Consider the following 21930-nt stretch of genomic DNA (forward strand, 5'->3'; position numbering starts at 1 on the left):
AAATTACAGCAAAATGGAGTCTGGAGTCACATGGGCAAGTCTCTGCATACTTTGCTGAGTTACAAGGCGTATCTGCCTTCTCTCAATGGGTCTACTGTATAGCTGATGGTCCTTAATGGGCCATCAAGCAGGCTAGGCAGAGCTAACACCAACTTGTCTGGGATGTCACCCAGAAGCATAGCATAAGTTTGAAATACAGACAGTATAGAGCCAATATTCATAACTTCAACTACAAAATTGATACACGTATATAGACAGCATAACCAGTAAACTATAACCTTGTCTTAGACACCTCATTTGACCCCCTTTATACAAGATTTGGTGCCACTACAGGACCATGGTTGCAACAATGATCTATATGTCCCCGATTATATCGATAACATCACAGAGGCGTATGGCCTAAGCCCTGCCCCTCTCAAGGAGTTTGGTGCTGAAGTTTGGGCTATGGGGAGGTGTTGATCTCCACTTGGGATCCACAGCTGGGAGCCCCACTCCTGGCATAGTTGCCAACTTTCCCCACCCCGATTCCCCCCCATTCCAACCCCATCCCCAAAGTCTCCACCCGAACTCCATCTCCTCCCTGCCCCTATTGGATCCCTTCCCCACGTCCCTGCCCCCGCACCGCCTCTTCCCCCAGTGCGCCGCATTCCCTCGCCTCCTCTCTCCCTCCCTCCCTGCCCTGCGAATCAGCTGTTTTGTGGCGTAAGCGCTGGGAGGGAGGGGGAAGAAGCAGGATGTGGCGGCGCGTTTGCAGAGGAGGCAGAGGTGAGCTGGAGCAGCGGGTCGGGGCGGGGCCACGGGGAGCTGCCGGTGGGTGCTGAACATCCCCCCAGTTTTTTCCTGTGGGTGCTCCAGTGTCGGTACCTATGACTCCTGGAATCAGGCAGTTTAAGGTGCCCAAGCTGTTCATTGCAAGAATGGCTTAGGTGCCTGCCTAACTCCCTGAAAAATGGCTGGAGGAGGAAGAGCTGCCAACCTTATAAGTTTTAGCTCAGTGATTAGAGTCCTCCCATGGGATGTCGGAGGCCAGGTTTAATTCCCCTCTCTGCTTGATGGGGGGTGGGAGGAAGCGGGGAAAGAAAGGGAAAAAGAATTGAACCAAGGTCTCCCTTCTCTTAGGAGAGTGCCCTCTCCTCTGGGCTATGGGATATTCTAATGTGGGGTTCTCTCAATCTTTCCTTTTGAAGCTGTTCCATATGGGGATAAATAATTAAACAGTAATTGGGCTAGGGAGAGAGTGAGAATTACTCTGTAGCATGGCAGATAGGGCACCCGTTTCCCTGCTCCAATGGCTGATCAGCTTTTGAGAGGGATCGGATCCAGTAAGTGTGCTCCAAGGCAGCCTACTGGCTTGGGCCCTGCAGGCAAGACAGATGTTTGTGGATTGCACTGGGGTTTAGGCAGGAGTTTGCTGCCAAGAGTGAGGTAGCAGCGTGCGCGTACAGAGGCAGAAACTTGAGGTGCCTAAGAAGCTTTTACAGCAGAAACGTAGATGCAGAGAGAGCGTTTAGGGGCCTACAGTGTTAGGTGCCAGGCGTTTTGTGCACCACAGTGGAGCCTAAAAGCGAGGTCTCTTTGGGGCTCTGGGCCACAATGCCGATACTCTAACCCAGCGCTGAGAGGCATCTCTTAAGGACCGATAGTTGCAGTTAAATAACCTCTGTTTCAGGGTATCATGCTTCATTGACAGAGTTTGTGAAGCAGTTTGGGATGAAAGGCACTCTCTAAAGATTATGTAATATTATTCACACGATACTTAAAATTATATCTTAAAAGCAACTGCAACATTCTTGTATGCAGATACTTTTATGAAAGGCGTGTTTATAAGTGGCTAACAAGTAACAAACATTTGTAAGTAATATAAGCCAGAAATGGTGCTAGAAACCTATTTATCAGTTAGAGCCATGCTCTCCTTTTCTATTCAGTCCACTAGTTAATTAAACAATAAGATAAAGCGACTAAGTACATAGACTCTTGGTTTAGGCCCATCTCTGGTTACAATTATATAGTTAGCAATGTGACTCTTATTAGCATTAACTAATTAAGGTTATTGGGAGTCACAAGGCTAAAAACTCTGTGAGGCATTGAACATGTGGGGTATAGCATCTAGAGTGCAAGTCATAACCCTCATTAACTACCTATTGCAAGAGGATTTTTGCGAAAATTAATGTGAAAGAATTGCACTTAGTCCCTTTTATGATGAGCAATGAATTAGAGGCATCTGTAAAAACCAGTCACCCAGGGCACCCTGACCATACCATGCTAATTTTCCTTCCATTTCAGCAGTTACTCTGGTGCAGCTCAGGCACAAATACAATTGCCACGAGGTTAACAGCGACTGGTTGTTATCTGAAAATGATTAGTATCAGAATAACGCCACCAGTAGTTTAGACAGTGCTGACTTCAGCTAGATTATGGTCCACACACAAAAATGTCATAACTTCCTGACATCTCCTCTGAGAATTTGAGCAAAATAATTTTTAGACTGAGCGCTGTGTTTTGTTCTGTTCTCCCCTTCTGAAAAAAGATATCAGAAACAGAGTGGGCCACAGATGGGCAACGAAGAGGAGTAAAGACTTTTGTATAAGGAGAGATTGAAGAGATTGAGATTCTTATCTTACAGGGGGATAAGATAAAGGTGCAGAGACGAGAATGAGAGGACATTGATACCCCCTGTCTTCTGTGAAGGGAGTCTCTGTGTGCCAGACACAGAGCAAGAATACAGAGCACAGGGTTGTGGGTAGACTATCGAAAGGGTAATAGGATCAGTAATTACAGATCCACTGGTTCCAACATCCAACACACAACACTATCCTCCGCACTAGCTGATGCGGGCCTCTTATGGCGCGTACTTCCATAGAATGTAAATCGTGCCAATGGCCCTTCCCTTGTGTGGGGTTACTACATAGCGATACCTAGGGGCTGCCATATTTCTCTTTTCAATAACTGTTTATTTAGAAAATATAAGCAAATTTATGAATCATTACCACACACATCCCACGAGTACCAAGACCCAACAATGCTGTATTAACAATTACAAAAATAAGTTCATCCCATTTTGTTTGCAAGAGATTTTGTGCTGTGACATAGGTTTATCTGTAGGTAAGGCTATTACCAAGATAGAAGGTGAGCCTCCTTGCATCATCCAGCCCCTATTGTTTCTGGGGATTTTCTTAATCTGAAAAACAATTCTGCCTTTCCTCTTTAACAGACTGTAGTAAGTCTGTTGTGGTTATTATTATTTTTAAATGGTCAAATGCCACTTTTTTTGTGGGTGAGTGCACTCTGAGTATAGGAGAAATGGTATTCAAATATCTACTGTTCCATTTGTTTTGCTGCATTAATTTTTCTATAACAATTTTCTCCTGTTTTTTTTTTCTTTTTTTGAGTTATTCTTCTATTTTCAGGAGAGATTTTCCCTTTTCCATTGAGAAGCTGCCAAAAGGCTATTGGCTACTAACAGATGAGCAATTCACTCTTGGAAGCCCTGTATTTCAAATACATACCCCCTTGGTCCAAATTAGTCTGAACTTGATCTTCTGGGCACACGGTAAAAGCCATTGATTGGACAGGGATTTATTGGAGAAGGGTGGAAGGCATGTGCCTGTGAACGCTAGGAAGGGGAGAAGCTAAAATAGCTGTTTTGTGGCTTTGATTTATGGGCTCACTGAGTCAATTCATTATTTGTGTATGGTTATTTTTTGCTGGTGGGCGGTTATCATGTATGATTGTAAGTTTAATTAATTGTTAGGATGCCTACAGCTTTTTGTATGGGCACTTTTTTTGTTTATATCTAAATATATAAATAAAATAAATACAGTGAGGCTGCTTCCTATGCATGTATTTGTGACACTTAATTTAGATTTCATGTAACTTAGAGATAATTAGAAAGAAAAGATAGGATTTCTATTCTTTGCGGTAACATATTATTTTCTGCAGCATAGTCCTAAATGCTTCTTGTTTTGGCCATGACAAATAATGTTTTCGGTGCTCTGCCATGATAGTTGTGGAACGTGTTTCATTTTGCATCTGTGTATTTCAAAAGCCCTAAGGTCACTGATAAATGATGGAGATCTTCAAGTGACAAGGCTAAGGCGTTACTTTTACTGAAGAGATTAGTTAAATGAAACAAGCAGCGTCAATGGCATCAAAAAGATTACACAGCCTGGATGACATCTCATATTCAATATGTACATCCAGTTCCACTCGAGATGTGGACCCTTAAAGCATGCGACTGAGGATGATCTAAAAATGAATCTTTGATGCAAAGCGTTGGACTGCTGGGATCAAAGGAAGATCATGACAACTGAAGTTCCTACATGGCCACAGATTTGTCACAATACTAATGAGTTGCATTTAGAGTTTGTTGGATAAACACATTTTATGACTCATAAAATGAATCCCTCTTTATTCTATTTTGTTGGAACTCTCCATTGCAGTAATTTCTTGTTCTCTCTTCCTACAATCATACATCTCCTTATGGCACATTGTGCACATTTATCTTAGTGAAAGCTAAGGCAGTTTTCTCAGCAGCTATATTCACTTTCTCTATCATCACATTCCCCTCATGATTTTCCAGTCATCATAATCCACTCTGCACATATAATATATGCTTCAAATTTCTGCATCTGCTGTACTGGTAAACTGCTACATTTCATGGGTATTTGTCAATTTAAATGAACATGAAGCTCTTGCTACTCCTATGGAAAAAGAAGCATAGCCAATAAACCTCTCTGTGAACAGGACACATTTTGGCAAAATGATGAGGCAAGAAATTCCTCTTTAGGTGCTCTGTTAGGCAAACTGCATTTTAAATTTCTTGCTGAGGGCTTTGTTTTACTTGCCCCAGGCAAGCTGTTCAACATATTTATCAAGCCCTATTGTAGCATTATAGCTAACACTTAGCTAGCATGATCATCTGCTTAATGCCATCTGTCATCAGGAGTTTTATTTCCTTCAATTGAGCTGGTGCTCCATATTTATTCTTTTATGTTCCTCCCAACCATTTACTAACTGTTTGTTTTCCAGTGGTCCTGAACATTTTGTAGTCTCTGTGGTTGCCTTGTGTTAACCACCGTAGCACATCAGTAATACAATTTTGTCTGAAATCCTGATGGATAACATTAACTCGGTATGCAGCATTTTCATTCAGAAGGTTCCCCAACGTGCTTTACAGATTGCAATAGCCTGTAAAGATTCCTTTCATATTCCTAACCATGATTTTTAGAACAACCAAAAAGACATCTCCTAGATAACCGATCCCAGATTTTTACAGTGGTCTTGGTGAATACTGCAACAGGACTTTGGGAATTTTAGGGTCTGATCCTGGTTCCATTGACTTCAGTTGGTGAAGGCTCAGGCACTTACTAAGTTCTGTATAGGTGCATGTGAAGTGTGGATGTGTCTAACAAAGTGGACACTTTAATAATGAAACTAAGTTCCACTGCTGCTCCTAGATGTGTGTACAAAGTTCTCAGTGAAAACAGTGGGTCTTCTGCATGCCTTCAGAAACAGAATTTAGGACTCAGGACTCCAGGAGCTCTGGAATTACATACACTCAAGAAGATCCCAGTAATCAAGGATGTTGTATATACAAGGATCTCTTCAGCTCAACACTGAGCAACATCACTAGTTGGGTGGACCGTGATACCCATTCTGCGCCAGCTGCACCACTGAACAATGTCCTTAAAGGCAAAGTGAACTATCTTGTGCAATTGGTATTTTGGTGGTAGTGTGGGCATCTGGCATTATTACATTTATATGCAAAACAATATATGCACGGTTCATTTTACCCCTCCAACTGAAAAATGAAAATTAGCATTAAGGCAGATGCATGATTCCTAGGGTTCTCTGAGGCATTTGAAAATGTGGGTAATTTTGTAAAAGCAACTAGATAAATTATATTCAGATGCCGGGCCAAACTCAGCCCTGGCCAACATTGCTAGAGGGAGCAGAGATACCGGCAGATGCATCCTCTGCTCCAGGAGTCCTGTTAGCCTGGGCAGGATTCCATGAAGTGGACCTGGGGGATGTATAGTTGGCTGCCCTTTACTGCTACACTGTATAGGAGCATCCTGTGCCCCCATCTAGTGTTGGCTGCGTACTGCAGCATTTCAGCTGGCCAGCAGAATCCTTCCATCTTAGGGTTTCTGTGCACGGGCTGGCATAGGCTATATCCATCAATGGGAGGATAAGTCTACCAATGGCTATTAGCCAAGATGGTCCAGGATGCAACCCCATGGTTGGGGCACCTCTCAATCTTTGACTTACAGAAACTGGGAGGGGAAGAAGGGTGGATTTCTTCAAAATTGCCCTGTTCTGTACATGTCCTCTGAAGCTCTGGTACAGGTGACTGGCAGAGACAAGATTCTGGGTAAGATAGACCATTCTTCTGGTCCAGTATGGCAGTTCTTATGTTCTTATAGGAGCGGGACCCCTGCCTAGTGCTCTCTTGAACCTTGGATAGATCCTGCCCTGCTGCTTTTTCAGGTTTTGGAGAGAGGAAGAGACTTCCATTATTCTCTGCCTGTCACCTCCTCAGCATACCAGTGCATCGTGTCTAAAGTGCATTGAGCTCTTGAATGAAAAGTGCTGTATACGATCTGAGTATTGATATGACAAGGGATGGAAATAAACATTGGAGATGGGAATGGGATAGCAGGAGGGAGAACAAAGGTGGTAACAATAACTTCATGCAGATGGGTTCATCAGTAATGTGAGCATCCTGAAAATTTTCGTTATATTTTAATGATTTTTTTTAGTGTATTCTAAAATTCGGATTGATTTTTATTTGTATACGGTGGATTTCTAACAAAACAAAGAATAATATTACAAGGTGAGAAACATTTTATGAGGATAAATAAGACTAAACTTTATGAGTAGTGACTTTCTGTGTATGTCTCCCAGGCACTTTATCATTTGTTCGGTAGAATTAGGTAAAATGTTTTGGACAAATAGTTTATTCACTGAAAAATAGAGTTTTGGGCTGGCCAAAACTATATGTGAATTTAGCACAAATTTGCTGAATATTTTCATCCCTCCAGTTTTGCCCCCCAGGTAGATTCACCATAGGACATAGGCACCATTCCTAAAAGCAGAGGAGCAGGAGTAGACCTTCCCTCTTATATCCTATAGCCCCATGGTTAGAGCACTCACCTGGGTTGTGGTGAGAGACTCAAATTCAGGTCCTTTTTCTAATGGCTATTTAAGTACTTTATACAAAGTGGAACAGTTCCAACAAAAGAGATCTTAGGGGCTTGTCTGCACTATGGAGGCAAATTGACCTAAGTTATGCTACTCCAGGTATGTAAATAACGTAGCTTGAGTTGACATAGCTTAGGTTGACTTACCCCAGTGTCTTCATGGCACTGAGGGCTTGGCTACACTTGAGAGTTACAGCGCTGGTGGTGGCTTTACAGCGCTGTAACTTACTCCCCATCCACACTGGCAAGGCACATACAGCGCTGTATCTCCCTGGCTACAGCGCTGGTTGTTCTCCACATGGACCAGAGGAATAAAGAGAACAGCGCTGGTGCTGCAGTACTGGAGTGCCAGTGTAAACAGTGATTAATCTTACTACGCTGTAATTGACCTCCAGAATTTTCCCATAATGCTTTTAACTAAAGAACTCTCTTTGTTTTGTTGTGAACTCGGAGCTCCCAGAGCTGCTTGTCTAAAAAACAAGCACAGCAATTGTTTACTGGAGCAGAGGCAGGCAGGGAATGTCCACAGCTAGTGTTTGCTTGAGGAGAGAAACAGCACGGCGGGGCGGGGGAGGGAGTCCATCGGAGAAGCAGCTTATCTGGTCTGAAGGCTATTTGCATTTAAGAGTGAATGAGAGAGCGGTGGGGGAAGTGGTCCAAATTTGCAAGGCAGGGAGCTGATACAGCGTCGGCGCCAAAAATCCACTCTGTCTGTCTCCCCCACACTCCCTGTCACACTCCACCCCACCCCCCTCTTTTGAAAAGCACGTTGCAGCCACTTGAATGCTGCCCATAATGCACCACTCCCAAGAGTGCTGCAAATGTGGCCACACTGCAGCGCTGGTAGCTGTCAGTGTGGCCACACTGCTGCGCTTTCCCTACACAGCTGTACAAAGACAGCTGTAGCTCCCAGCGCTGCACAGCTGCAAGTGTAGCCAAACCCTGAGTCAACGCTCTCTGACTTCCCTTACTCTTCTTGGAGAGCTGGAGTACCGGGGTCAACCAGAGAGCGCTCTGCCATCGGGTCTATTGAAGACCCACTACATTGATCCCTGATTCATTGATTGCAACAGTGTCAATCTCCCTGGTTGTGGAGACCAGCCCTGAGAGAGCCCCCACACTAGAATACCCAATAGCCAGTAGTTAGGGCACTTCCCTATAAAGAGAGAGATCCAACTTCAACTCTCTACTCCAAACTGGGGACTTGAACGGACATCTCCTACATCCAAGGCGAGTACTCTAACCACAGGCCTGTAAAGTGGAGGAAGATCCTCCTCCAGTGGCTTTGAAAATGGCATTTACAAATGTCCTTTGCTTTTAATAGAAAAGCAGTTAAAATGCCCCCAAATCTATTTTTTTTCCACAGCTTTTTGCTTTCTGTGAAAACAGAATTTTTGTTTTTGTTTTTGTTTTGGGTCCATCCAAAACAACTTTTTTCCTCCCCAATTTTTAGTTTGACGTGAGAACTGAAAAATCAATTCTTCGCAAAGCTGTAGTGTTCCGTTCAGGGTGCTGGAACAGGGGTGCTGAGAGCCATTGAACCAAACTGTTAACCCTGTATATGATGGAAACCACTTCAAGCAAGGGGGTGCGGCAACTCCTCCAGTACCCCTAGTTCCAGCACCCATGGTTCAGTTTATAAATAACTAGAGTTCCCTCATTTTTTGTACAATCTTGCCAATGACTTCTGTTGCTCATAGAAACACATGCTCTTCAGTTGAATGCAAGGTTCTGAGTTAATTAAGAAATTGTTCAAATGATGTAAACTTTGAGAGTACAGCTTGAGAAAATGGCAGCAGAATCCTAAAAAGGAATTGAAGCATTAACATTCATTCCCAGACTGTGTGATTAATGTTATTTCTAGGGGTAGATGAGCCTTAAAAGGTTCAAGTATCAGTCAGATTAATTGTGAAGTTCAAAAGCCTATAGTTTCAAAGTGTCTTTCGAAATTCAAGCCCATCGCTAAAACAATTGTTTATGTTTTCCAAATTGGTGAATGCAAAGTGACAAATACCTTTAATGCTCTGCTACAAATCCAGCTATGTTCAAACTATGCTTTCCTAGGCTAGTGGGGTATTTTTACTCCAGATGCATCTTTGCTATCTGCCCCTCTCTAATGCTGCAGCTCCATTGATCAAGTGTAAGGATCAATAAGGTACTGTGTGGATGGGCTGAAATCATATTAGTGGTTCTACATGATAGGTGCTTCCCTCCCTCTGTCCTCGCATAATTTTCTGTACTGCTGTACCTCACAATGATATCAAATGATTAAAAACATCTACAGTTGACTTAAAATAGTTAATTATAAATACTAATTAATGATAAATAGCAATTAATTTCTATTAGAATAGCATCAACATTCCTTAACTCAGGACATGTGTGAACAATGATTTAATGCATGGCAAACAGAGGTATAAATCTACAGTGCTTCAGCACGCCATTTATACAATCCCTATGATCAGGCGTGCATTGCACTAGTAACTGCTCAGCTTATACCTAGTAAGAGAAAGTCCCTGCCCTGGAGAGATCTGTTTATTTCCACAATCTCCATTGTTTGATATGTTGTAATTCAGGCATGTGTTGATGTCTCTTTTGTTAGTAGAATGTCACTTTACGACAGTTCCCCCACCCTGTGAACATGCCAACACTTTAGCAGAGGGACATCACCTGTTGAATGTATTAATAGGCTATAAAACAATGTACCTTACCTATTTGATTTTGTGGTTGTGAGGATTTACTGCTTGTGAAGATCCTGGCCTATTTGATAAATCGGATAGTGGGCAGAGTTCACTAGAAGAGCGTTTCTCAAATGTGGCTACTGTGGCTGCATGTGGCCACCAGGGGTTTTTCCTGCAGCCACAATAGTCTTCTGCGCAGAAATGGGGAGGGGACAAAGCTGTGGCCCTTCCCTGCAGCACCCAGTTGCTCTGGGGGAGGGCGTCAGCCTCCCCCATTTTCAGCCAGAGGATCTGGCTGCAGGCTTCACCCTACCCCCCACTCCCGACTTCAACCACAGGACTCCAGGCAGGACCGGCTTTAGGCCTATTCCACCAATTCCCCCGAATTGGGCCCTGCGCCCAGTGAGAATCCCTTCCCTGGCTAGAGGTGCCTTTTTAATTTTTACTAACCTGGTGGCGCTCTGGGTCTTCAGCGGCACCTTGGCGGCGGGTCCTTCGCTCGCTCCAGGTCTTCAACGGCACTTTTGCGGTGGGTCCTTCACTCACTCCGGGTCTTCGGCTGCACTTCGGCAGCAAGTCCTTTGCTTGCTATGAGTCTTTGGCTGCACGTCGGCAGTGGGTCCTCCAGTGCCGCCGAAGACCTGGAGCGAGCGAAGGACCCACCGCCAAAGTGCCGCTGAAGACTCGGAGCACCGCTCGGTGAGTACAAGCCCCATGTATTTTTTTTACATGTGTTTTTTGTTTGTTTGGTTGGTTTTTTAAGTCATCCCTGCCGGGGCCCCCTCGAAACTGTTCGAATTGGGCCCCACGCTTCCTAAAGCCGGCCCTGACTCCAGGGGCAGGCTATAGCATGCCCCACTTCAGCTTGGGGACTCTGACAGCAGGCTCTGATCTTCAGTCCCCTGAGGTGGCGGGGTTCCAGGATTCAGCCTCCCCCCACTCGTCCAGCCGTGGGGCTTCCATGTTGGGCTTAAGCCCATGGCAGCGGGACTTCAGGAAAGCCAGCCTTACTGAATGCCGTGGTCAAAAGGCAAACAGCAGCATAGGCCTGGGGTGGGAGGCTGCAGAATGGAGCTTGGGACAATGGGGGGAAGCAGTGGGGCTCAGGCAGTGATGGAGAGCCTGGGAGGGCAGTGGAAGGCCCGAATAGGCAGCGGGGACCAGAGATGATGGGTGGGGGGGCGGGGGAAGCAGTGGGTGCCAGGGGCACCAAAATACAGTTGTACATTATTTTTATTATTGAGTCTGCAAAAGAAAAAAAACCCACATCAATAAATTACAATGTTTTTTCCTAATGTTAATGAAGTATTTTAGTAAAATATATCAGAGCTGACTATGTATATAATGGTAGCATTAACACCGGACAACAGACTGGTTGCAACTGACATCAGGTATTCTAAAATGGCAGTGACATTGCCCCTGTATATTTAGTGCATTACAACTGAAAACAAAGAGAAGAGTTGATCAGAATAAGTTACTCGCGTCTGAAATTGATTTCTGAAGTTTCAAAGGAAGGATATGCCTTTGTGAACAATTTGTATTTTATGGAAGGCCCTGCTTTGTTCTTTTAGCTGTGCTTTAATGGAAACTCTAGGTAATATTTTTAACCTGAAACCTCAACAGTATTATCACTGCAAAACCTGCAACTGTTCACTGTTTTCTAACTGTAATTGGAATTTATTGTATGTTACACAACCCTTTATTTCCAGTGTTGTAGTGGGAGAAGAGATTAAAAAAAACTATTCAAAAGTTCAGACAAGAAATACATTGCCATCTGTAATCATAGATTAGTTAGATAATAATAGCATTTACATGACACTTTTCATCTTCAGAGAGCTTCACAAACAATAAGTAATTCATTCTTCTTAACTAGATAAAATGTTCAGAGAATCCTGACTGTTAGTCATGTTGGTTCCCAGTCATTAGCAATCAGTTAAGGCGCTCCATTCCAATGACAGGCACAAGTGGCCAGATCTGCCTGTGGTGCAAATTGGCGCAGCTCCATTGAAGTCAATTGAATTATGCAGATTTATACTAGCAGAGAATCTGGCCCCATAGGTCATGGAAATAATGAACGTAATTCAGAATGGCCTAGGAGTGATGTAATAAATTTATGGGAGCAGCTTTCCATGGAAAATAGCATTAGTTTAGGGCCATATTTTTAAAGTAGAATCATAGATTATTAGGGTTGGAAGGGACCTCAAGAGATCATCTAGTCCAACCCTCTGCTCAAAGCAGGACCAATCCCCAAATCCCTAAATGGCCCCCTCAAGGATTGAACTCACAACCCTGAGGATTGAACCCAACCCTACAAGTAAGGCATGTAGGATTGCATGCATCAGCAGGGCTGGCTCCAGGGTACAGCGTGCCAAACGCGTGCTTGGGGCAGCATGCCACGGGGGGCACTCTGCCGGTTGCTGGGAGGGCGGCAGGTGACTCCGGTGGACCTACCTGCAGGAGGTCCACCAGAGCCGCGGGACCGGCGAGCGGCAGAGCGCCCCCCACTGCGTGCCATTGTGCTTGGGGCCGCGAAATTGCTAGAGCTGGCCCTGTGCATCAGTTTGCACTAACTGAAATTATGAGTACAAAAATTGATGTGCATGTGCCGATCAGGTCCTCACTCAGTCCCCTCTTCAGGTGGTATACATTGGTGAGGCTCCATTCAACTCAGTGGAATTTTGCCCATTTTACATCAGCCAAGAATCTGATCTCTTGATAACTGGCCATATGGGTAAATTAATACCTGTTTTTTTGCATGCACATCAGATATTTGCATGCATAAATTAACTAAGCCTGAGTTTTTCCTCCTCTATGATCTATAATTTAGTTAATTATTACTCTTCCACCTTTAAAGATTGCATGTGCCAGGAAGCGGAACATTAAATAAATGTTTGCCATTAATACAAATTAATGTGTTTTGACAGCTTGCTAATCAACTAAAGGAAAATGCTGCTACAGAAATATATACAATTGCCATTTAAGCAATGTGGTTTTTTTTAGATGAGTGGGAATTCATGTCGTTAAAGTATGTGCCTTTGAAAATTGCTCAGGTTATTCTATGTTTTGCTATCTATAATATGCTGGTATTCAGATGAATCAGAAGTTTTGTCTGTGCTAGCTTCGCGAAGGGGAATGGATTTGCACAGAATCGGAAATCCATAGCTAATCTTGGTGGACATTTGCCAGTCATGTGCCAATTGCATCAGTCGTTTCCAGTACAGAGATTCTTAATTAATGTGCAAGTAATTGATTTAATATTGATTAGATCTTGACATCTTGTTGTGTACTTTACACATTGTGCAGGTATGGGATGTTTCTGGGGAGCAGAGAGAAAGTTTTGGATACAGAAAGGAGTCTACTCCACTCAAGTGGGTTATGCAGGAGGGTGTACCCCAAATCCCACCTATGAAGAGGTTTGTTCAGGTATGTCTGTTTCCTTTGATTTCACAGCTCATGGACCTGCTCCTATGAGATTATGATCTATTTTAGTGGGACTGGAGGGTGATCAGAGCCTCTCAGGATTGGCCCCATAATGAACACAGATATCTACTGTACCAATCTAAATGTTAATATAATCTAAGTTATTTACAAACAACCACGATCACCTAGTACCTAATTAGCTGGGGTGCATACAAAGACACTAAGGATGGAAAAGAAACAGGTTTACATTATTTTTGTCTCTTGTGTTTTCCTGTATGCTCTCAGGAAATTATAACTACCGTATATTTCTTCTTTGGAAAACTGATAATGTACAGTTCAAACCATTCCTTTAGTACTGACAAAAGTCAGTAGTCAGATCAGTCTTTCTTTTTGTCCCTATGGTGTTTTGTGGTAAGTTTAAATATCATCTCTTTCCTGAATTATTTTCAATACTTCATCTTTTATATGCACCCAACAACCACCAGACCAAAACAAACCTCCATGATTTATCCATGCTTCGTGCTCTCACCAATCCTTCCACCCTACAACAACCAAAAACTTCAGTTGTTTTTACCCATAATTCAAATCCCATAATCCTTTACAGCCATTTTACACTGATTCGTGCGGCTCTGAAAGTGTATGCATGCTGGGCAGAGTTCTCTCGGCTTGCTCTCCTACACAGTCGTTAGTAGATGATAGCTTGGAGGTTTCACTTTCCTTTTGTTCTCTTGTCAACACTTTTCATGCCAACTGCTGAGGCTGCTCTACCACTTTTGTTTATTACCGGGCACCTAGGGATGACAAAACAGTGGATAAAGTTTGGCAGTCCTAGCAATTAATAGATGTCACATCAGCCGAAGAGAATTGCTGCAGAGTACACAAGGAAACAGAAACTATCTGTAATAAACAAGACTGTGAAAAGTGATGTTGTGTCTTTATTATTCAAGAAATGGAACATTTATAGGAAATTACTCTAGAAAGCAAAAATTACGGGAGCTATTTTTACGTAGGCACAGAGGTAATCTTTCACTAGTGACAACTAACATCCAAAGTGTTCCTGAAAGTAAGGACTCAGTGGAAAGAACTTAAATCCCACCCCCAAACTAGAATACTGGGAGAGGGTACTGTACCTCTGGCATTAAGTGATGCCTGGGCAGGTGCAGGCTATACCCTGGGCTGGGGTACCTGCAGGCTGCTGGGAAGCATAGCCACAAGGAGAGTCATCACATGTTAAGAAAACAGTGCAGTGGATCAGTCATGTCTTTGTCTAGATCATCCATTACCTCCCTTCTGAAAGCTTAACTTCCACAATATTACAGCTTGGGTCCGGTTCTCCGCTACAGCGCACCATGTGCAGTGTTTACGAGTGTGTGTAGTCCTCTAGCCATCCAGCACTTTCAGTCCATTCTCTTCAACAGCCTGATCATTAGCTTGTAAAGGCCCACAAAATGTGACCATAATTCCCCTGATTATCAGACCTTTTAGATTGAATAGTGAAGTATGTTACGATTTCCCCCATCCCAACACACACACACACAATCCTGGTACGCTGAGGGGATTTAGGGTAGAATTTTGAGGGTCCCTCTAGTCTAAAGATACGAAGTGCTGGCTGCTGGCCAGGGGAGGTTTGAACAGAGGCTGGAACAGGGGATGGGCTGAGAGAGACAGTGGAGTATACTGAGCGTGTAAGCTTTCTTGAATATCTGCATTGTAGACTGGTCCTCCTGCTGGATTTCAGAATAGCTCCATAGAGAGAGGGGGTAATATCCTGTTGTAACAAGGTCCTTGGGCTGGAGAGTAATCCAGCTCAGAGTACCAGATGAGCCCCACTTGAGAGGGATCAGGTGATTCTCCTATAAAGAGCAGCTGGAAGCTGCAGGTGAGCGTATTGCTCAAGGAGAGGGAAACTGCTAGGAGTGAGTAGGCTCCATCAGGGTCCTGGGATCTGGGATTAACACTACAGCCAGGAAGAGTTGGGAGTAACCTGCTAATGCAGGAGGGACCCTGAGCAGGCAAGGGAAAGAGTGCAAAAGCTCTCTAGGCAGAGGATCTTGGGATTAGGATTCTTGCCAGCAAGTTAAAGTATGGATTGGATGAATGGATTATAAGGTGGTGTAGCAATGTAGCGACTCATTGGCGCAGCGCCTCCTGCTGGTTGTCCAGGAAATTAGCTTTTCCAGCCTTGGAGCGCCCTTTGCCGGCCTATGTCACGCTTGTCGCTAGCCCCGTGTCCCTCCCAGACCCCAGTGCCCGTTTACTTTGGGTGCTGCCCCTGTCAGTACTCTCACAGATCTGGGTCTCCCCTCCCCGGGGAACTTCCAACCCTCTCTCCCCACCATGCCTCAGTCTATGGCTACTGCCAGTCACCATCTAGCCCCTGCTCCCTGGGGCAGACTACAGTGTACAAGCCATTCATCATTGGCAAAGGGGGTTTGGACCTGCTGCCTTTGCCTAACCCCTGGGCTGCAGCCTCTGCAACCCCAATACCTGGTTTGGCCTTGCACAGGGCCTGCAGCCTGGGGAGTTGCCAGGTGGGAGCTCCCCTCGCCTTCCCCGAGCCCTGCTCTGTTGCCTGCACCCACAGCTCCCAGGCAGCTGGGTCCTTCTCTCTTTGAAGCTGGAGGAAGAGTGTGCCTTGCTCCTGGCTCATAGCCCTTTTATCAGGGCCAACTGAGGTCAGATTGGGATGTGGCCCAGCTGTGGCTGCTTCCCCAATCAGCCTAGCTTTTAGTTCGTAGCCTCAGCCCCCTCCCAGGGCTGGCTGTAACCCTTTCCAGACCAGGGAGCGGGAAATCACCCCGCTACAGGTGGATAGAAAGCTGGCTAGATTGTCGGGCTCAGCGGGTAGCGCTCAATGGCTCGATGTCTATTTAGCAGCCGGTATCAAGCAGAGTGCCCCAGGGGTTGGTCCTGGGGCCGGTTTTGTTCAACATCTTTATCGATGATGGGATTAATTGCACCCTCAGCAAGTTCACAGATGACACTAAGATTGGGGGAGAGATTGATACACTGGAGGGTAGGGATAGGCTCCAGAGTGACCAAGACAAATTGGAGGAATATACCAAAAGAAATCTGATGAGGTTCAACAAGGACAAGTGCAGAGTCGTGCACTTAGGACGGAAGAATCCCATGCACTGCTGCAGGCTGGGGACTGACTCGCTAAGCAGCAGTTCTGCAGAAAAGGGGATAACAGTGGACGAGAACCTAGATCTGAGTCAGCAGTGTGCCCTCATTGCCAAGAAGGCTAATTGCATATTGGGCTGCATTAGTAGGAGCACTGCCAGCAGATCGAGGGAAGTGATTATTCCCCTTTATTCGGCACTGGTGAGGCCACACCTGAAGCATTGTGTCCAGTTTTGGTCCCCCATCTACAGAAAGGATGTGGACAAATTGGAAAGAGTCCAGCAGAGGGCAGCAGAAATGATTAGGGGGCTGGGGCACATGACTTACGAGGAGAGGCTGGGGGAACTGGGCTTATTTAGTCTGTAGAAGAGAAGAATGGGGGGAGATTTGATAGCAACCTTCAACTACCTGAAGGGAGGTTCCAAAGGGGATGGGTCTAGACTGTTCTCAGTGGTGACAGATGACAGAACAAGAAGCAATGGTCTCAAGTTGCAGCTGAGGAGGTCTAGGTTGGATATTAGGAAACACTGTTCCACTAGGAGGGTGGTGAAGTGCTGGACTGGGTTACCTGGGGAGGTGGTGGAATCTCCATCCTTAGAGGTTTTTAAGGCCCGGCTTGACAAAACCTTGGCTGGGATGATTTAGTTGGTGTTGGACTAGAGGTCCTGAGGTCTCTTCCAACCCTAACATTCTATGATGTTATGATTAGAAAGAGAAATATTTGGTTGTGATACTTTAATTTGGGACTTTGAGTTTTATTTTGAGTTATTTTCTGTGACTAAACCCAGACCCCAAAGACGGGTGTTTTGGACTCAGGAAAAGCATGTAGAGTCTGTAAGGAACCCTTTGAGGGAGAAATTATTAGCAGGGCACTGCACAGACACCCTTGGCCACAAGGGGGTACACAGGGGGCCTTCAACCCCGTTATGCTTGTATATTCTATTTGTCTGTTTGATTTTGACTGTAAGCATTTTGGACCTTGTACCATGTCTTTTCATGCATAAATACAGCATAATAATTAACTTATGCTCCTGGAATAAAGGAGGGGGCGGGGAGCCATAGAGTCCAATCTGCAATTGGCTATTTCAGGTGAAAGATGGTCTGATGAAAGATAGCTCAGGTTCAGATGCCTTGAAGGTGCACTGCAAAAATAGAGCATTACAATACCAATAATACTAACTTGCACGTGTGCGTATGCCTTTTACCCAAGGATCTCAGAGCACTTTATAAATTAGTTGTGCCTCCTTGTCATGGTATAACCCCCACTCTGAACCTTAGCGTCCAAAAGATGGGGTACCAGCGTGAATCCCCCTAAGATTAACTACCAGCTTAGATCTTGTAGTGCTGCCACCAACCAGGACTTGCAGTGCCTGGTATACTCTGGTCCCCCAAAACCTTCTTAGAGGACCCCAAGACCCAGACCCTTTGGATCTTACCCAAGGAAAGTAAATCCTTTCCCTCCACCGTTGCCTCTCCCAAGCTTTCCCTCCCTGGGTTACCCTGGAAGATCACTGTGATTCAAACTTCTTGAATCTAAAAACAGAGAGGAGTGCACCTTGCCCCCTCCTCTTTCCCCCTCCCTGAGAGGTAATACAGATTCAAGCTTCGTGTATCTAAAACAGAGGGATTCCACCTTTCCCCCTCCCTTCTCTCTCCCTGTCTCCCACCAATTCCCTGGTGAGTACAGACTCAATTCCCTTGAGCCTCAACAAGGGGAAAAATCAATCAGGTCTTAAAAAGCAAAACTTTTAATAAAAAGAAAGAAAAAAAATAAAAGTTGTCTCTGTAATTTAGATGGTAAATGTTACAGGGTCTTTCAGCTTATAGACACTAGAGAGGAGTCTTCCCCCCAGCACAAATACACATTAAAATCATTCCAGCAAAATACACATTTGTAAATAAAGAAAACAATCAAATAGACTAAACTGCCTTCTACTGTTACTTACTATTTGAATAGAAAATTAGAGAGCCTGTAGGTGCGTCTGGTTACCCTCTCAGAACCCAGAGAGAACAACAGAAAAGGAAACACAAAACAAAGACTTCCCTCCACCGAGATTTGAAAGTATCTTGTCTTCTGATTGGTCCTCTGGTCAAGTGGTCCAGGTTCACTGCTTGTAACCCTTTACAGGTAAAAGAGACATTAACCCTTAACTATCTGTTTATTACACTCCTAACCCTACTTTTACATACAAAGGCCAGAATGGTACTATTTGCGTAGTGATCACCTGTGCCCAAAATGAAAGAGATCTTGGGAAGGAGTGTTGCACCTTCTCTTGCCAAATGGTAGAAAACGGTGGGAATTTTTTAAAAATTGAAAATGGCCTTTTTTTAAACCATAGTTAAAACACTGAATGTATCATTTTTCTGGGGAAACAAACAAACACAAACAAACAAACAAAACAACCCAGAAATTTCATTTAGTGACAGTTATGGTTGCCTCAGAATAAACCTTACCACGTGAAGTCAAAACCTTATGCCTTCTTTATACTAGAAGGGATTTGTCGATATAGCTATTATGTATAGAGGTCTGTCCAAGGCATTTTGAAAGTTCACTGGATTCTATCTGGTTCACCTCCATGGTGGGAAGGTGGAAGAGCCATGATTTCTGCCTGCAAGACATAGCGGTCAGACCATTGTCATACTATACAGAGCATAAATGGTTGTTCTACAGATCGTCCTGTCAATTGGTATGGTGTTCCTTTGTTAAATTGATGGTTAGAGATAATCGAGCTCTTGTGAAGCTTATGAATACACTGATAGAAAATTATTTGTACATTTCATAGTAACTACTGTACAGATGAAAATATGAAAAGCCATTCTGCAGTGGATAGGCATTCTGAGCAATTTTCAGTGCATTAGACTAATGCACAAATAAAGCATATTTGACAAGTATTACACAGCCCAGGCTCTTCCTTCACTATGAAATTCTCCTCGTATTTTGCTTACAGATGTTCAGAACAATTCTGTGTTTGTCAGTGTAGTCATATGTTTTTTGAAATCTGTATAACTCCAGTGGCACTGAAGTCAGAAGCAAAAAAAAATGATGCTGTTTTTCATGAACTGGTTGTGTGCAATTCCCATATAAAAGCTGAAGGTTAAGACCTTTTTTGAAAAAAAAAAAAACCAGGACATTTTTCAGACTTCTGGGAAGAGGACCCTGTGAATATCAAAGCAGGTCATTTTATTCTATAAAAATACACTCAGGGATTATACATTGCACAGAAAATATATATTATTATTTATTTATTAAATATTTGTTATGGCTATGGGGAGATATTCAGAAATTTACTAACTATCCCTGTTCATAATCTAGGCAACCCCCAATACTTTGTCTTAAACATTGTGTGTCTTTTGTATGAATGAGTAATCCTTAAAATTAATAACAGGATGTAAGACGATGCAGGAAGCATCTGTGTGGGGTGCAATGTTACATGCAATATTCAGATTGAAATTGTTTTACAATTGCAGTCTGCACATATTTTATTGATGGATACCAGTGCATCTTGCATAGCAGGTGGTGACAGGGACTGCTTTTTATGTCTAGGTGTTCCACTTGCCTTTAAAGTTTCTAAGCATCCAAAGGTCACCCTGAAGATTTCTCTGTAGCTGGAAAAGAAGGTGGAGAAACACAACATTAATTTCTTGCTTTGTTACCTCCTATCCCTTTCGTCAATTGGTGATTTTCAATGTTCGCTTCATCTTAATTATACATCAAACAGGAGGCAAGGCTGCCTTTCAAATTCACTGTTAGTTGATGTGTCTTCATTTTAAGAGAGGGAATGCAAAAGGCTTGCTTCAGTGACCTGGTGCTTGTTTTAAATGGTTGCATGTAAGTACCATGATCACGGATGTAGGTGCATAACAAAGGGAAATCTGTGTCAGGCCAGTGCTGTGGGTTGCCCATCATACTCATTGGTAAGGAAGGAAAATCAGCACGGGGAAAGATTTCTCTTTACTCTTTCCAGTGTTCACTGTCCTCTACCCAGCATAGTTTAATGTTCTACCAAAAATAATCAGACTATTGAGATTGTGGGCTATGACTTTAAAAGCCCAGCATTTCCTTGGGAATAAAACTGGGACATCACAACATCTTTCCAGGTGTGTGTCTTACTCTCCAAAATGTTTAAATGCGTAATTAAACTACAAACATTAACTTCACTTTCTATAACTTCTAAAGGGACCTGAAGGATTTCAAGAACAGAAACTGAAGTCCACAAGATTAAAGTCTTCAGACAGTAATGGGAATAGTTCAGAACATTTTCTTTTATTGTGAAAGTCATTGTCAAGAGAATAGATTCCTGTTGTGCCTTTGTCCGTTCTCCTTACAGCTTCCCTTGTAAGAATGGGGTATAAGAATTTTAATGACGTATAGATTCTGTGAAGAATATCAGTGCTCTGCACAACCTTGATCTGTTCAACATTCTTCAGCATGATTGGTTACCCATTCCACCTCTCCCTCCTTTTTTTTTAGCCTCACTGACCTGTGAGAAAGGGTGGAAAGGTCAACTGATCAAAGTACAAAATATCAAAAAGATCAAAGTTAGTTTCATGTATTAATATTTTGTAGAGTACATTAGATATTAGCATTCCATATCATTATATCTATTATTATAGCCAGACTACTGTTAGAGGGTCTCTGTATAGGCTTGAGATTATAGTCCCATTGTCCTAAATGTGCAGACAAAATCATGAGAAATTCACCTATAATCTCTTTTCAGGAAGCTGCTATAGTAATAGAGTAACAGGATAACACCCATTTTCACTTCAGAAACCATCTTGTCATATGATAGAAGATGCTGCTGAAATATTATGACTTTAGCAAAAAGACGTCTAAGGGATGCACTGAATTTCAGTTACCCACTAAAATGCAATTTTACCTAGAAAACTGTTATGGAAAGAATGACACCTTTTATTTAGAAGAGCTTCCTCCTGTGTATATTCAGAGTTAGTTAGTTAGCTTTGCTGACCAGAATCTGCAGGGTCAAACCAGTGTACCACTGTGCACTAGGAAATAAACAAGAATTCTGGATATTATCATTTAAAAATAAAGGACAGCATGAAAGTTTATTGATAACCAGAATAACCACTGGTTATCAGTGTTAGTAACTGCTGAGGAGCCAGCTGGAACTTACTGACTTCTACGAGCCCCGTGGACCACTGTTTGAGACCCATGGTCCCTTTAAGGCATGCCCACAGAGTGGCATGGGACCAGGCTTTTCAGGGCGATTCTTAGGGAATGTTTGAGTGTGGGGCCATGTACATTTTCTGCCAGCTCCCAGATGTGCTCCTCAGGATAGTACCTCTCCCAGTCAACAAGATACCAGAGTCTGCCACGTTCGTGCTTAAAATCCAGGATCTTGTGAACCACATATTCCTCATGGCCCTGTACCTGGAATGGTGGAGGAGGTGGCTGGGTCTGGTGAAGAAAAGGATTTTCCATGTAGGGCTTCAAAAGTGACACACACAACACCAGGTGAATCTTCAGAGACCTGGGTAGTTGCAATTCA

At 43.6% G+C, this 21930-nt stretch overlaps 1 protein-coding gene across 2 annotated transcripts in view; it reads left to right on the forward strand.

Moving 5' to 3' along the window:
* The window catches only part of MSRA (methionine sulfoxide reductase A), a 438742-nt gene that overhangs the window by 212050 nt on the left and 204762 nt on the right, over positions 1 to 21930 (forward strand). Inside the window, exon 3 of one of the 2 annotated variants that reach the window (XM_030555192.1) lies at positions 13184 to 13303. The exons of the other annotated variant lie outside the window; for it this stretch is intronic. Within the exon in view, the coding sequence (XP_030411052.1) occupies positions 13184 to 13303 (120 nt within the window). The remainder of the gene's footprint in view (positions 1 to 13183; positions 13304 to 21930) is intronic. 2 annotated transcript variants of the gene reach the window in all.

This window comes from Gopherus evgoodei, chromosome 3 (genome assembly GCF_007399415.2).
Source record: "Gopherus evgoodei ecotype Sinaloan lineage chromosome 3, rGopEvg1_v1.p, whole genome shotgun sequence".
NCBI lineage: Eukaryota > Metazoa > Chordata > Testudines > Testudinidae > Gopherus > Gopherus evgoodei.